The sequence below is a fragment of the Scyliorhinus canicula genome, chromosome 17 (genome assembly GCF_902713615.1).
Source record: "Scyliorhinus canicula chromosome 17, sScyCan1.1, whole genome shotgun sequence".
Classification (NCBI taxonomy): Eukaryota; Metazoa; Chordata; class Chondrichthyes; order Carcharhiniformes; family Scyliorhinidae; genus Scyliorhinus; species Scyliorhinus canicula.
The window spans coordinates 63961096-63978407 of NC_052162.1; the positions used below are offsets into that span (position 1 = coordinate 63961096).

Here is a 17312-nt window from a genome sequence, read left to right on the forward strand (position 1 = left end):
TGACCTCAGTTTTTTCTTGCCATCAGTGACTAAGTTGTGCTTGTCAGTCTCTTCCTGCGTCAAACTGGCACATAAACATCCTATTCAAATTCACAGCTAAAAGTGGTCTCTGATGTTAAACGGTGCTTTGGACTCATGCTCCACCTATTGCTGTTTGGCGGCATCCAGTGGGCTCACGGCTGTCCTGCCAGAGCCTTCGGGCTGGGCAGTATCCTCCTCGGTCACTATTTCTGCCTTGTTGGAGTGGAAGCTTGCGACCCCAAATGTGACTGCTGCTTCCCTTTTTGAGGGACAGCGACCCTGAAGTTTGGGAACTCCTATGTTAAACCATCTACAATGCTCTAATCAACCTGCTGAGACATCAACGAGTTCACAGGCGATTACAGGGGTTGGATTCTGCCGTTATTGCTGCTATTAAATCCAGAAAGACATGCTGTTAGGTGAATTGGATATTCTGAATTCTCCCTCTGTGCACCCTAACAGATAGTGTGGTGTGGATTCAATGGGAAATCCACGTGACAGAGACGGAACCAGAAGATCCTGCCACTGCCGAGAAACACGCCACACGGAGGCCAGAGAATCTCGCCCACAGTATTCAATGTTTACAGAATGCTTACAGAATGCACTACAATGACCTCACCAAGGTTACTCCAACAGCAGCTTTCTCCCCTGTAATGTTTATCAACAAGGAGAAAGAAAGAAATGCCTTAGGAATACCCCCACATCACAGTTCCCAAGTCTCTCACAATTGTAAGTTAGACATATTTCATTGTTCAGTCATCATTACTGGCTTAACATCCAGGGGTTAATGCCATTGTGGGAACACCATTACTACAAGTCCTTCAATCAGATGTCCGCCAGTACAGTTTCAAAGCAACTAGGGATAGGCAATAAATACAGTCTTACTCATTGCCCATATCTCAAGAATATTCTCTTTTCAAAACATTTTAAATAGAGTCATTGCAGGTGGGGTACTAAAAGGTCAAGTAGGCATTCAGGTGGGCATCATTACCACAAGGAACAGTGGAGGCAAATAGCAGATACATTTAGCAAGAAGTTAGATAAATACATAAGAGCAAAAGGAATAGAAGGTTATGCTAATAGGGTTAAATTAAGAGTTATGAGGAGGGTCGTACGGAGTATAAAAATGGACTGTTTGGGCGTAATAGAATCCCATAGAATCCCTACAGTGCAGAAGGAGGCCATTCAGCCCATCAAGTCTGCACCGATCCTACGAAAGGGCACCCTACCTAGGCCCACCCCCCTATCTCCGTAACCCTACCTAACCTGCACATCCCTGGACACTAAGGGGCAATTTAGCATGGCCAATCTACCTGACCTGCGGGAGAAACCGGAACATCTGGAGGAAACCCACACAGACATGGGGAGAACATGCAAATTCCACACAGACAGTAACCCAAGGCTGGAATTGAACTTGGGTCCCTGGCGCTGTGAAGCAGCAGTACTAACCACTATTAGTCACTTTCTAAGCTGTACATTGTATGTAAAGTAGTTCATTTTAATTTCATTGCAAGGATTCTTCAGCTAAACGATATATAGACCTGGATCAATCCATGGGTATGAATATAGAAAACTGTATTCCTGACAGTCGTTTATTGATGTTAATTCAATTTACCTCCCATCGATATTCGTTCAGGAATCTGCATCTGCAGTGTTGATAGCGGAATATCTTCTACTTTATCTTCATCCCCTTGCTCCTCGGTCACTTTTAGTCTATTAGGAATTCTCATCTTCTGACCAATAACCTCCATGAAACCTAGGTCACAAGGAGCTGAACCGGAATCCATCAGATCAGAAGGTACTGCAAATGCTGGTTCTGCCATGGCAGCTGAAGAATCAAGATAAACTTTATTTTTCAAATGAAATAAAGACTGATAAATAATCAATAATCATCACTAATACTTAATTTCAAATCCTCACCAGGTTGAACAAGTGACAATTGTAAAGCAGCGGCTATCAAACAGTGAATGAGGAAGATTTGGTCCATTATCAACCATTCTTACACATAGCCCAAGCAGCCAGTTTAGCCAAAAGCTGACAGAAGTTTTTAAGTACATATTTAAATTCCCAAAGCCAATCTTTGGATACCTAATATTTCTTTAATTTTTAAAATCAAAATTGGTGCTCATTTTTTGACACAAGATTTGTTTCTTGTTTAAAGTGTGCTGGATTATGATGGATGTGGTTAACATGCTAGCAGATTCTAGTAAAAATAAAGTGATATAGCAACATTTTGTATTCTAATGATCAGTAATAATTTTGGCAAGTTGCTGTAGAATTTTATTTAAATCGCCAAATGACTGTTGGCCTCCATAGGGACCTATGCCAAGGTATACAGAGGTCCAACTGCATTTGCACTGTAATTGTATTGGGTTTTGTATTGTAAATATGGATTAAATCCAAGATCTCTCACTCTACATTAACCCTGTGACAGGTTGGCTTTGGCTCTGGGTTCAGACTATATTTATATTAATTGTTGAGTCATGCAAAGCAAAACCACTAATGTAAATACATTCACTCATTTAATTCATGTTATTTCTTATAGGAAATTTTTAACAGCTAGCAAAATTGCCAATTATGGGATGCATAATGTTGTAACAAATATTGACTAATTATGTGTTACCACATAGCCACAATAACAAAGGCAATTCCATCAAATCAAAAGCAAGCAAAATAGAATTATGCCCAAATTTCTTGCCAGTAATTTCAACTCTCTGTTTGGGGAGGGGGTGAGTGGATGGCAAGTGCCTTTCCTGTGCATACAGAAGACAGAACTGAATGGTCATTATTAACCTATCGAATTGCAGCCAGTTAAGGGAACTTGATTAATGGAAGCCTGAGAGCAGGTCTCTAGCCTATTCACTCAGTTGAGGTGCAGAACATGAAGTGTTTTAATGTATGTTAGTTTGATCAACAGAATCAGGAACAGAGTATCAGGGGCAGCATGGTGGTTCGATCCCGGCTCTGGGTCACTGCCCGTGTGGAGTTTGAACATTCTCCCCGTGTTTGCGTGGGTTTTGCCCCCACAGCCCAAAGATGTGCAGACTAGGCAGATTGACCATGCTAAATTGCCCCTTAATTGGAAAAAATTAATTGGGTACTCTAAATTTTAAAAAAAGAATAGAGTATCAGCCAGCCTCCAACTCCCCTTCTTGCAATTGTTTTATATTGATCATTTTAAAAAGTGCACAAATATATACTGATAAAAAGCCATTGTGCATTTCCACATCTATATGTTTTACCTTTTAATTGCAGGAGAAGCATTAGTACATATAGATTTCTTGGCATGATTGTGCTTGCATTTGGTACATTACAAGTCAGGGATCTGAGGCAGTTTTAGTTTTGGCCGCTAGGGAGCCTCCAGGGATGGAATCCCTGCCTATTCATGGTCATATCTTTCTGGGTTGTTTGTGGGTTACCTTTGTGGAGTTGTGGGCAGTTTGTGCCGGGCAGGTCTCAAAGCAGAGATACTGACCCCATGTTACTACCCTACATGTGTTTGTGTTTCAGGCAAGCGGTCTGGGGAAGGCTGCATGGGCAACAGGAAAACACAGCTCCTGATAGTCTACTGATTACAGCGGGCTCTCGCTCTTCAGCTGGCAGACCCAGTCAACATTTCATTTTGGGGCCTCTCAGTGTAAGATCATTCATGGTCTTGGGAGCTGAACTGCTACCTGGAATAGCAGAAGCAGGAGTTTATCAAGCATATGTATAGGAGTGTGTCTTTCTGGCATCTTTCACCAAAAGTCGATCGGTACAAAGGGAAAAAGATGTGGAGATTTTGAGGTATAGTACATGCAGGTATGTTCTAGAATCGATGTTCACACATTTTTCTGTGAGCAGTTATATCGAGGATCTATATCCATACCTCTCACCACTCTGCCTCCCTTGAATAGATGGTATCTTCAAGCAGTTTTAATAGAAAGTAATTTCATATGGCTCTCCTTTGTAACTTTCTAAAGTGAAACTGCAAAAAAAAAACTCCATTGGTACTACCACTCAACATTTATTTGCTCATTGATATACATTTATTGTTACACCACTCTTTTCAGCCGAATTTTAATACAAAAAGAAGCCACAGCAGAGGACTTTTTTGAAAGTACTGGGAGGATGCCCCAAAGATAGAGGCACACATCAACCCAACCTCTCGGATGGAGTCCAAAGCAGTTTTCAATACCTGAAAAGTGTATAGAACTGACATGCATTGCAGATCAACGTGTACTGTCCAACCTGATCTCACAGACCCCCCCCCCCCCCCCCCCGTTATATTGTGGCCCTGTGCATCGCTGTCAAGATGTTTCCACTTTGAGCAATCAAATGACAACCTCACCCTTCTCACCATAGAAACAAAGCCCCTGGGAAGGCAACCTCGTTTCCCTGGAGTTTGACATCGCCTCAGCACAACAGCCACAATAAATGTTCCATCGGACACATACTGACCAGTCTCTTCTGGGGCGGGCAGCACCGTTTTGTCAGTGCAGAATCCATTCTGCCGGGTAGGTTACATTTGCTATTGATTGATTGACTGGTGTAACTGGCGATGAGACTCCAGGCCCAACCACACTCTACAAAGTTGGAGGTCTCTCGGGTCTGGTGTGTGAAACTCCGGCGCCCCTGGGATGGACGCAGCAGCACCTGTTGCTGGCCCAGCCGCAGTGACAGTTCAAGTCAGTCGGTTGTTTGACGCCTGCAGACAAGAGTTGTCCGAGGCACGCCAGGGTATGTAGCTTAAGCTATATGGACCCTGGCCATTCCCCAGACTCAACCATGGCTCCTTAGGAGTGAGTGATATTATACATGCCATACCTCTCAAGTCGGGAAGAGGGGGAACAGGCCCTCACATTACTCACCTCTTCCAGCCCCCCTCACAAACACCGTTTCAGTGGCCCCATTCCTGGATCGTGACGTCACACACCCAGCGCTTTCTAGCCACTCATTTGCCGCCATCCGATTGGCCCTGGCGCGCCCACGTGGATGCCAGGAAGCCCCTCCCCCTCCCGCGCAGGGGGGAGAGAGACATGATCATGTGACCGTGCGGCGCCGAGCGCGTGGTTAAAGTGTCCGTTGGGTTTGAAAAAGTTTGGCCGGCCTCGGGCAGCTTCGACTTTGACGCTGCGGCCGCTTTGATGTGAGCGGTACGCCCGGGAGTGAGCGTGCGTTGGGTCACTGCAGCTCCACAGCAGACAGCAATATAAACCTGGAGGAGGATGAGGGTCACACACTTCCAGAGTGCTGTGACATTTGGATAGATCCCAGCATGGAGAGCACTTTCTGGTTTATCTCTCGGTGTATCGAGTCTGGGCCTTAACCATTGAGAGAGGCGAGTGTGTCCTCCCAAATGGAAAAAGAAACCCTGGCAGCACTTGGCATAAATTCAAAACATGGGGTCAGAAGTAAGAATCCCCTTTGATTGTCGTCAGACACACGTGGAAACCTTTCATTCTGGTTAAAGGTCATCAATCAAGCTAGCAAGGAATTTGCCCAAGAAAAGTGCACAGGGGATGTGAGGAAAATCTTTTTCACCCAGAGGTGATTGGAATCTGGAACCTGTTACCTGAAAGGGAAGTAGAGGTGGGAACCATCACAACATTTAAGAGGTATTTAGATGAGCATGTGAAATGCCATAGCATACAAGGCTACCGGCCAAGTGCAGTAAAATGGGATTAGAGTAGATCGGTGCTTTATGACCGGTGTGAAGGCCCTCTTTCTGTGCTGTAAAGCTCTTGGACTATGATTCTGAGGCTCATTGGGGACATATTTTAATGCAGATTCAAGAGTTATGCACATGGTTCCTTATGTTTAAACAATTTGCTGCTTACTGACAAAATGCCTGCCCTTGCCTCCATCCCCTAATTAGAATTAAATACTAATTCAAGCATCTGTTTGTAGGTGTGAAGAATCGCCCCAACCCAGTATCAGGCTTGCCAGATCAATCACCACTGTTTTCAATTAGTCTCAATCTGCCAATAAATTCATTGTTGAAACATTTTGCAAGGAAACACATTTAAGATATTAAGAGATGTTGGAACAATATTAGTGTTGTATAAAACAAAACATTGGCCTAAATCTTCCAGTGGCAATGATGGCAAAACCAACAGCCACTTCAGGAGTCTGCACATGCATAGAATAAGGCAGAAGTCCAGACAGTATGCTATGCTCCAAGGAATGTACTGTTGAGGATCCCCAGAATGCAATCCCTAAATATTCAGTGAAATGACCAAAACTCCACTCTTAGGTTTTTCGGTTCACTGTCAAAACCCTTCAATGAGTTGTTTGTTGAATGAGGTAAACTTGACTTTTTAAAAGCTAAAGTTCAAAATTACTACTAAACATCCCCAGTGGCCCTGAAAAGTTATTTTGTACATTTGTGTAATGTACTTTTTCTCCATAATGATAAAAAATACATTTTTAAAGCTTAAAACAGATTTGTGTAAGCAATCTTTAAATGTAAGCTTTCAGATAACAAAATTAATGATCAAATAAAGAGATTCAGTTTAACTTCCTGACTTTCAGCCTGTGAGAATACTTAAAAGTGATTGGCTGGTTACCCTGCCTGCCTACTTCATTTCTGCTAGATTCCTAGAGATTCTTTGACTTGGCACCAGATTTAAACTGCCATTGGAAAAGAGAAAATCCAGGTCACAGAGACCTCTAGATCTTTGTGGGCATCTTGCAAGGTCAACATTGAATACCATTGCTTTGCAAATGACAGCAAAATCCAGCCCATTTTCTAATCCGATACATATGCAGTTTTTTCAAAAGCAATCAATTGTTTGATCTGAGTAATAAATTAGAAATGGATTTGGCTGTCTACAATTGGCTGACTTTTCCAGCCAGACAGAGATAAATGCACAACATCATTCTTATTTTTTCATGTTTTATGCATGAGCAGGCAATCCTGATTTTACTTTACTTACATTTAATTTGAATTACTGTACCTACATTTGTTGTGACTGTTATCTTTACTGAAGTTAGATTGTAACTTGTTGCTCAACTACTGCCTTCTACAGTAGTGCTGCAAAGTGTTTATAGTACCAATGCCAGATAATAAGTTGTTGAAAAGCAAGCTGCCAAACAAGGCTGCAACGTTTGCAGTGATAGCGATCATTCCTTAAAACATGGTGAGTTACTTTGTGTCTGCAAATAAATAGTGAGGATGCTGAAAAAAACAGTTGTGTGCAGTGTAGAGTGACTTCCACTGTGTCTGAGATTTAGGTCAAATAATCCTTATTGGCCTGTGTTGAACTAGCAAAACTAAGATAAAGACAGAGAATCCAATGATTTGTTAGAATGGAGATTTCTAAACATATTGAATGTAAGATGCAGCTAGGAATCTAATGACATGAATTTAACCAAATTATGATCAGCAAAATGAAAAGGTTTGAATTATGAGATGATCACTTTAGCATTCATTGAGTGAGGGTTTATCACTACTATAATCCTCCACTTCCCACAACTTGGTCTGGATTTTATGGATCACCTGTGATCAATGAAATAATCTTTGATAATCTTTTTTTATTATTGTCACAATTAGGTTTACATTAACACTGCAATGAAGTTACTGTGACGTCACATTCCAGCGCCTGTTAGTGTACACAGAGGGAGAATTCAAAATGTCCAATTCACCTAACGAGCGCGTCTTTCGGGACTTGTGGGAGGAAAACAGGAGCATCCGGAGGAAACCCATGCAGACACGGGGAGAACATGCAGAATCCTCACAGACAGTGACTCAAGCTGGAATCGAACCTAACACTGTGAAGCAACAGTGCTCCCAGGTGCTTTGCCATCGACATTGTTCCTCCTCCTCCTCCCCCCCCCCCCCCCCCCCCCCAACCCCAACCCCAACCCCAACCCCAACCCCGCTGCTGCTGCAATTTTACAAGCCTACTCATGGCCTAATTGATGCCCTTAAGTGGGCACTTAATGACCCATCTCCATTCAGATTTAATGGGAAGGGAAGAGGCCCCAGCATGAAACCTGAAAGATTTCTCCCTGCAGTGTACCAGCCAGTGAAAGATGTCTTCTTTTCAGGTTCCTGATATGAATCAGAAACTCCCCCTTCACAGTTTTCCCTCCTCATGTCAATCTGCCATTTGCAACATGTCCTCCATCGCTCTCGCTGGATCTTGCCAGCTCGACCTGGCAATATCCCAGACTTAGCTGGGTTCCCGGGCATCTGTGGTTGCACTTCCTCCTGAACCTCCTAAAACACCAGTCATGGCCACTTCCTGGTGGCACTGCCAGTACTACAGAGGTGCTGGCCTCTGATTAGCCAGCAGCTCTATGAGGCAGACTTCCTCCCAGAAAGTGGCAGAGGTCATGCTCTGTAACAATTAAAGGCTCGTTGGGTGAAAACATATAACAACATGAGCTTAACACCAACTTTTATTCTGGGGTGTGGGTAACTCATCTTCAGCGTGTAATCTAGCCTCATATTTGTGGGAGGGAGAAGAGAGACATTTGAAATGTATACAAAAATGTTTAGGGAAGTACCATTTTGTTTATAAATTTTTAATCATTGAGTAGTAACTTCAAGTTTCACTTTAAGAACTTGATTTTTACATTACGGAATTTTGCTTTGGTATATTCTGCCCACACCAACACCCACTTGTTCTTATTTCCCTGTTCTTTCCTCATATTGTTTGTTACGGATGCCTGGTCTGCTCTCAACAATGGCTAAGAGCCTGGACCAGAAACATATATTTTTTAAGTTAAAAATAGAACGTGGAACGTGAGGGAGGTTCAGTCAAGAAGTAAAGGGTGCTTGCGCATCTTAAAAGTTTGATGGTCAATGTAGCAATGCTGCAGGAGACTCACTTGGGGGTGAAGGATTCGGTGAAACATAAAAAGGGCTGGATTAGTCAGGTGTTTCACTCTGGATTTGTCGGAAGGGCTCGAGGGGTAGCGGTAATGGTCAGCAAAAGGGTACGGTTCCAGATGGAGAAGATGGTTGCAGTTCAGGGGGGTAGGTATGTGATTGTGACAGGGGCGCTGGAGGGGAGGCTAGTGGCGCTGGTAAGTGTATATGGTGCCAATTGGGAAGATGTAGGATTCACAAAGAAGGTGTGTGGCCATCTCCGACTTGGACTCACAAACTAGGGAACTTTGTGCAGGAGCCAAGGTTGGACAGGTCACAGCTGCGCTCGCTGGTCCCATCCTGTCGGGGGGGGGGGGGGGGGGAAGCAAAGGCAATTGCTGGGCTAATGGTGGGAATGGGAGGGGTGGACCCTTGGAGGTTTCTGCACTCGAGGGAGCGGGAGTACTTGTTTTTCTCAGCGGTCCATAACGTTTACTCGCGGATCGACTTTTTCATGGTGGGGAAGGTGCTGCTGGCTGGGGTTAAGTGGTCGGAGTACTCGGCAATTGCAATGTCAGATCATGCTCTGGATTGGGTGGATATGGTACTGGAGAAGGGGGTGGTACCAGGGTAGAAATTAGATGTGGGACTGTTGGGGGACCGAGGGTTCTGTGACAAAATTGAAAAAGCAAGCGAGGAATATGTAGGTTTCAACTGCACGGGTGAGGTGTTGAAGGCGGTTGTCTGGCACGGGTGAGGTGATCTCGTTCGAGGCTAGGCTAGGCTAGATAAAGAGGAAAGGTTGAAGCGTCAGAGAGCAATAGATGAAATGCTGGAGGTAGATAGGAAGTTTGCAGAAGATGGGGACCCAGCGAAGTTGGAAAAGAGGAAGGAACTACAGGCGAGCTTTGACCTATTATCCAGGATGGCAGCATGCAAATTGAGGCGAGCAAGAGTGCAGTTTCCAAGCATGGAGAGAAGGCGAGGCTGTATGTTGGCGGGTCAGCTCCAGAGGGAGGCTGCGACAAGCGAAATTGTCCAGGTGCGGGGCAGGGCAGGGAAGTTGGTGGTAGCTCCAGATCAGATTAACAAGGTCCTTAAGGAATTCTATGAGAGGTTGTACAGGTCAGAGCCACCTGGGGGAGGCCGGGAGATGCAGGAATTTCTAGATTGGCTGGAGTACCCAGGTTAGGGGAGGGGGACAGGGCTACATTAGAAGGGGCAATAGGGGAGCAGGAGATAAAAGATGCGATTGGAGCAGGGATTTGCTGGCGGGGGTGGTGGACACGGGGTACCCGGCCATCACTATTTCAGATCATGGAACTGCAGGTTAGTGAGGAGAGCTTCCAGCACCCGCAATGGAGATTGGATGTGGGCTTGTTGGCGGACAAGGCGGTGTGCGAGAGGGTAAGGAAGTGCATGCAGTACTACCTACAGGTCAATGACACGGGGGAAGTCTCAGAAGCGGTGGTCTGGGAGGTGCTGAAAGCAGTGGTGAGAGGGGAGCTGATTTCGATCCGGGCTCATAGGGACAGGACGGATAGGGCAGAGATGGACCGACTGATTGAGATCTTGCAGATAGATAGGACGTATGGGGCGACCCCGGGGGTGGAGCTGTTAAGGGAACGTCAGAGGCTGCAGGCTGAGTTCTTAGAAAGGCGAGAGGAGTACAACCATTTGCCTAAATGACACGAGCTGGAAGCTAACTGGTCTATACAAACAGCTTCCCCTGTTGACACTGCTTAGTATGCTCGAAGAATTGGACATGTTTGTTATCCATTTTTGTGAAATGCAAGTTGTCCTTTTTTTTGCTGGAGTGAAAATTCCTCTTCAGAGTGGCAAGGTGCCACCTTTTTCTTTTGTTTCAAGCATCCATTCCAGCCTCAGTTTATGTTGAAATCAAAAGTTGACAATATACCAAAGCAACCAGTGTTGACGACTATTTTTATGTTTTGAAAACTAATTTATTTTTTAAATGCAGTTTGCTGTCTACATCCGTGGGATTGGTTTAGCTTGTATTTTAAATCATCTTAAAATCAGATTCATTTTGAAAAGGGTCACTCAGTGGAGCATGATGCAATATAAGGGGAATGACGAAAGGGATTTTTGTTCAGCGGTAATCATATAAAAAGAAAATCAATTTTCAATGACTAAGAGCAAATTTGATACTGGTGTGGCATCTGCAGTTGTGAGAGCTTCACTTCTGGTATCTGGCACAACTGGCCCTCATCAGAAGTAAGATTGCAGAAGCTTCATTTGACACTAAGCAGTTTACATGTTGAATAGGTTTGAATTCATAATGAAACAATATGAAGTTTAGCTATTCCAAATATGTAAAAAGAAATCAAAGTATTTTTAGTTAACAAATGATTGTAGTTTTCAATAGTGGTGAATAATTTTGATTGTTTCTCCAAAACATTTTTGTATGTTCTTCAACTGAGCTTGGTCTTGTGGTAATGATTTATTCAACATTGTTTCTTGTTTCAAAAACAATCTTGTTCCTCAGGCCAAATAAAGCCATTCAGCTCGATAAACAAACGTTTAAATTTCATTTTTAGTCAATTGCTTAACTAATTTGTGTTCTGCAAAAATGTATCAAGCTTGTCTGTTTAAATTCTGCTGACCAGCTGTGTGATCGTCCAGTGATTTAACGTCTCCATTTTTCATGAACACAGGAGTGAAAGTATTACAACATAAATGTACAGCACAAAGTATTAAACATTCTTTCTAATATATAAAAAATATTTCAAGTTTCTTGTTAGCTTCAGATGTCCCTGGAGATTCAATGTGAAGCAACTGTGCTAACCACTGTGCTACCATGTCGCCATGCCACCCTGTGTGCAGTGACTAACAACATTACTGTAAAATCAGTGCTGTCTCACTAAGATTTCAACAAAATGTAACTCTAGCTTGAACAGGTTGTGTGGGATGGTTATTGACCAGTACTGCAGGGCCAAGGTTAGGATCGTGCAAAATGACAGGGGCCCCAAGAACATCCAGTGATAAGTTTAAGGTGGTAGGTAAATCAACCTTGACCTTGTTGATCTTTAGCAACTTTGCAGTGTTGCTCATTTTGCTAAGTGTGCTTTACACTTAATTGCTCTGTTTTATAACCTTGCTCTAGAGTCGCCAGGTATCTTTATGATACCACCACGAGGTTCAAGTTCAAGTGCTGATCAATAACTCAATACACCAGTTAGTAAGATTCAAATCAAAACACATTTATTATATACGCAGTCAATCACTACTCATGCACAAAATACTACAGAACTAGACTATTTCTACCACTAAAGGCCAATACTTAGCTTTGGAAAAGGAACCCACTGGGTCAGGGAACAATGGCCTCTCGTTCGATCCTGAGACTGCAGGCTTCCAGCTGGTATGGACTAAGGGTTAGGAGCGCCTATCTCGTAGCGTGCGTTGACTGGACACTTACTTGTTGGTGCAGCTGCTAGGCAAGTCTCTCCGAGTTGAGAGTCACGGTCGAGTTCTTTGTGGGCTGCTAAGAAGACTTGCCAAGAGACCGAATTGAACTTGAACTTGGACTCTATAGTCCCCAGGGGCTTTGCGCCCTTTTGGGCGGACCCCGTACCTGTTTCCAATTGATTGGACCATGTTCCAATCGATTGGTTTGATTTCCCCAATAATGGGGCTGTTCCCTGATCGCTGGGCGGTTCCTAAGTGTCCATTGGCTTTTGTTTTGGTTCCTGCTGGCGCCGAGGAGTCTGGCTTTGCCTCGATCATCTTAACTGTTGCTATTGTTCCCGGGGATCGCTCATCAATATGCAGATGGTCGTCAGTTTCAGTGCTGTCTGCTTTCTGCGAGTCTTAATATACAGGAAGCTTTGCATTCTGCTTGCTTCCCTGTACCTGTCCATTTTTCCCTGCGTTCTTAGCAAATCTCCATTTTAAAGTCGGGAAGTGGCCAACCCAGGTGGCTACAGCAGCTTCAGCAGTGACTTATTTGACTGGAACAACTGTTAACAATTGAAAAGAATGGATATTAATTCAGCTAGCCTGCTCTATGAACATGCTTTTGTTTGTTTCTGCTATTGACTGTCAGGCCAGGATGTATATAGTATCAAAATAAATTACATTGATTACTCTTTAAATAAATATAGCAGTGATAATGGGAGTCATTTATACAACACCCCTTTCCAATGATGAAGGATTAAACACAAACTATATAATGAGAAAATTATACCCTGGTACAAAGAAGTGAAAAGACACTGAATGAAAGAAATAAATATTTGGCATCATACCTAGTGTTCACATAATTTTTCATACCAGTCTGCTCAAAATGAATATCCCTCTGAACTATGGAAACAATATCTGAAGCAAATAAAAACATGTTTAATTGAAATCTGTCACTGACTCAAATGTTGAAACTGACGGTACACATTCAGCAATGACAATCTACTAGCAGGCAAGATGATAGACACTCAGTGACGTGAGGATGCAATGCAAGGTCCAAAACAGATTATGAATATGCTTTATTCAGAATAATATTTAAAAATCCATGCCACTTTACAAAGGAGAATTACTACATCCAAAAGCTAAAGATTCCTACAAAAGTGGCTCTTTTACTCTACTTCTTATAGTAAGATATTCTGGCTTTGCCGCACTCTGTTTGATAAACATGCAACCTTAAAATATGATTTCAAGCCCTGTCACCGTATGTCACAATGATCATGACCATTCAGTGGCTCACATGCATAACATGGAAAGGTGATGGAACCTGAGCTCAGAAATAAATAACAAAACCACTAATGACCAAACCAATATAGAACTCATTTTGCCAGAACAGCTGTACTGCAAGGTTTATTGCTCGTTATCTTACTGAATGAAACCTGGTTTTCCATGGGACGATTTCTTGAGTAGATTGAAACTCCCATGAAGTTCCACCCAATAATGAGCAAACCTCTTGGTTGCAATTAGAGGAAGGGTATTGCTGGTCATTATCTCAGCAAGAATATACAGAACAAATTGATTGAACAAATTTAAAGTTATAACCTTGAGCTGTGGTCAAATATTTTACTGTGATTACGGACTGTATTACACCAAATAACTACATATTTCTCACTTCACAAAGTTACCTGCAAGCTTTATGTGCGTCCATTCGTAACAGAACTCTTCATTAATTTTCGCACCATTCAAGGCTTTGATATTAGAGAGTCGTTCTAAAGTCCAAACAGATCACCTCAAAGAGCAAGAATTGGAGAGGACAATCATACAACAATGGACATAACATGAAAGACAGCCAAGTGATGAAAAATAATGCTGGATAAGGTTCCTTAGGCAACACCTTCCAAACCCATGACCACTACAATCTAGAACAGTCATTTTAAAACCCAGGGTCGTGGGCGTTCCCAATTGTGCAGAATAGTGCCCAAATGGCACAATGGTGATTTTAAATATGCCAGACACAACCGGCTCTCAGAATGCCGGCCATTCTGCACATGCATGCCCCCTCAGCAGTTCGCAGGCCTGGAACCCAGCGTGGCAGAATGCCTCCTGACATCAGTGCACTGACCCAGCACCAGATGTTTCTTTGTTAAATCGCTGGAGTCTTCCTGCCTGGAGTGGTGGAAGAGTGCAGGTCAAATACGTTCACATCGCGTGTTCTGGATGCGAGAGAGATTCTACCATTTTGCAACTGCCAGCAGTGCTGGTGTGAACTCCAGGGCCTCTGGTGAACAACTTATTATTGAAGAAGCTGAAAACAGGAACAGAACAGCCTAGGGATGATTACTTGAGGTGTGGGTTTATTAATTGTTCCACTGCAAACTAGGGTTAAAGGTTGTGTTATATGCAGGGAAGCACTGGCAAATGAAAGTTTCAAACCCTCAAAACTTCAAAAACATTTGAAGACTAAACATGGCGAGTTCGCGGACAAACCTTTTGATTTTTTTAACAGATGCAGTGAGATCTTAACTCGTCAGCTGAAGTCATTATTAGAAATGTAACATTGAATAACAAAGTGGAGTTTGCACATCCTTCCTATGTCTGCGTGGGTTGCCCCTGGGTGCTCTGATTTCCTCCCACAATCTAAAGATGTGCAGGTTAGGTGGACATGCTAAATTGCCCTTAGGTGGGGTTACGGGATTAGATGGGGGATTGGGCCTAGGCAGAGTGCTCTTTCTAAGGGTCGGTGCAGACTCGATGGAACAAATGGCTCCTTCTACATTGTAGGGATTTTATGATTCTATGAAATGAGATCTTGAGGACCGAGCAGGCTCACCTGTCACATTAAAGGTAAGTGAAAATGGTGGGTCACAATGGTTGACCAGAGCGGGTCACGAAAATGGGTTGTTAAAAATGGGTCCCGGCTAAAAAAGTTTGTAAAACACTGATCTAGAAGGACACGGTGTAGCCACCTGGGGTGGCCACGTCCCGAATACAAAATGGACACTTGCAGAGAATGAAGGGAAAAATAGACAATGCTGAGAAAGCAAGCAGGTGTAAGGTTTGTCTGTTGATTGGAGTTTGCAGCTCCCAGACTGTGTGTAAATAAATGAGCATTGATTTCGAACTTACTAACTGGTGTATCGAGCCTTTGATCAGTATTCGGTTTTGAACCTTGTGGTGGTATCGAAAGATACCTGGCGACTCTTGAGCAAACGTAATTAGAATTAAGGACGGCGACCATATTAACCACCATAAAGAGAGCCAATTAAAGAGAGAACACAACGAGCAACATTTACTGGTGACTCTCGTGGGATTCGATTTAGAAGTGACCTAACTACTCCGAGAGAACCCAAATTTGAATTGAGAATCCAATTAGAAACAGAAAAACCACAAGAGTTCAATACTGATCAAGCCTTTGAAATTCGGAAGTGTGTTAATGCATGCGTACTAACAGGTATATAAGGTGAACCTGAGAGATTTTGTTGCGTAAAACTGTCGGCAGTTTTGTAGGCCGGAAAATAGCGTAAGCCGTACCCGTGTTTACATCACCGCTTTATCACCCCCTGTTCCAAATTCAGTAGAGAACCCAGAGATAGAAAGATGGCAATGAAGGCAATGGAACGCCTTATGAACCCCCAGGAATTCGAGGTCGCAGCGACCAGTAGAGTAGGACAGTGTCCCGTTTGGGAAGATGAGATCAGGAAATATCTCAAAGGGAAAGAATGGCCCCTTTGGAGTGAATTCTGCGCTAATGTGGAAACAGGTCCCGGGAGTATAGGACATACTTGGTGGGAGAACCTGTCAGAGATCCACAAGAAGAGCTTGGGAAAAGCTCGTAAGCCGATGGCAATCGTGTCCTGTCTGACACAATTGCGAGGCACAGAGGAGGTTGTTTGGGCGCTCCATAGAGAGATAGAGGAGAGAGATAGAACCAGTGAGGTAGACATGAGTGAGATAGAGAAGGAGAATAAAGAGTTGAGAGAGCAGTTAGCAGCAAAGAACAGAGAGGTGGACAATGCCAAGAGGGCACACCAGTCTTGTCTTGCACACTTAAGTAGCTTCCAGACGCAGTATGATAAGGCCTACCAGGACACACAACGTGCAGTCTTGGCAAGACAAGAGACCAAGCAACAGGTAGAGAAATTGCAGAAACAGTGCAATGATTTAAAAGCAGCCCTGAGAGCACTCCATACTTCCACAACGGAACAAAGCTCCGTAGACCACGCAAAGTGCCGGAAGCAAATTGCAGAATTGCAATCTCTGCTTTCCGTTCAAAATAGATTTCAGAGTACATTCAGACCCCAATTAGGTCAGGAAAACAGCCCTGATTGGAAGGAATTGAATGAAACGGCCCATGGATACGAACATGGAACATGTACGCAGGAAAAACCCCAGAAAAGGAGAGCACCACAACCCCCCACTGAACAGGCAGAACATACCCCCATGTACATGAACCCTGTAACCACACACCGCAGGGCCGCAGCAGAAGGAGACACAGATTTCCTTTACACAACCCCGTTAACCGTAACCCAATTACGGGACGCATGTGGAAAAATTACACCCCACATCAGACCCCCACCAGTTTTTCGCGAAAGTTAAACAGCAGGTCACCATGTACGGCCTGGATGAGAGAGAGCAGGTAAAGCTCTCAGTTTTAAGCCTCGGCCCTTCAGTCATGGCAGCCCTTCCCGACCCACAGAATGTAGGAGGAGGCACACTCCAAGAAATGCGCACAGCGATCCTAGATACGATCGGCTATAACAGAGGAGATCCAGTAGAAGGCCTAAACAAGTGTAGGCAAAAGAAAACATAGCACCCCACAGCGTTTGCTGGACGCTTGTGGATACATTTTACTGCGGTGTTCGGAGAGTTAGCTCGAGCCTATTTGTCCCCAGATAACATGGCCAAATGGACTCGAATCTAGTCTCTCATGCGACAGAGGCAGGACAGAGAGCTTGCGCAAATTACTACCCCTCAGACAGGGCCCACAACGAGAAATGGGTTTTGAAAAGATTGTCCCGCACTTGGGAGCAGTCCATCCAAGGTAAATCAGTGTATGGTAATGCAGAGGAAGAACATGCAGATG

General features: G+C 43.8%; 1 protein-coding gene and 1 long non-coding RNA gene across 5 annotated transcripts in view; both read right to left on the reverse strand.

The window, feature by feature from the left end:
* Positions 1-4952, reverse strand: part of LOC119952015 (mitochondrial fission factor-like) — a 29871-nt gene extending 24919 nt beyond the window's left edge. For 2 of the 4 annotated variants that reach the window (XM_038775478.1, XM_038775481.1), the window contains exons 1-3: positions 4872-4952; positions 3890-3988; positions 1637-1849 (exon numbers count right to left, since the gene is read on the reverse strand). In XM_038775478.1, the coding sequence (XP_038631406.1) occupies positions 1637-1844 (208 nt within the window). In that variant the 5' untranslated portion in view covers positions 1845-1849; positions 3890-3988; positions 4872-4952. The other 2 variants (XM_038775479.1, XM_038775480.1) reach the window with 2 other exon arrangements.
* Positions 4953-12701: 7749 nt separating this feature from the next.
* Positions 12702-14324, reverse strand: LOC119951186. Its single transcript, XR_005457540.1, has 3 exons — positions 13915-14324; positions 13081-13150; positions 12702-12795 (listed from the first exon to the last, which is right to left on the reverse strand). It is a non-coding gene; the product is annotated as an uncharacterized LOC119951186 (long non-coding RNA).
* Positions 14325-17312: the final 2988 nt, after the last annotated feature.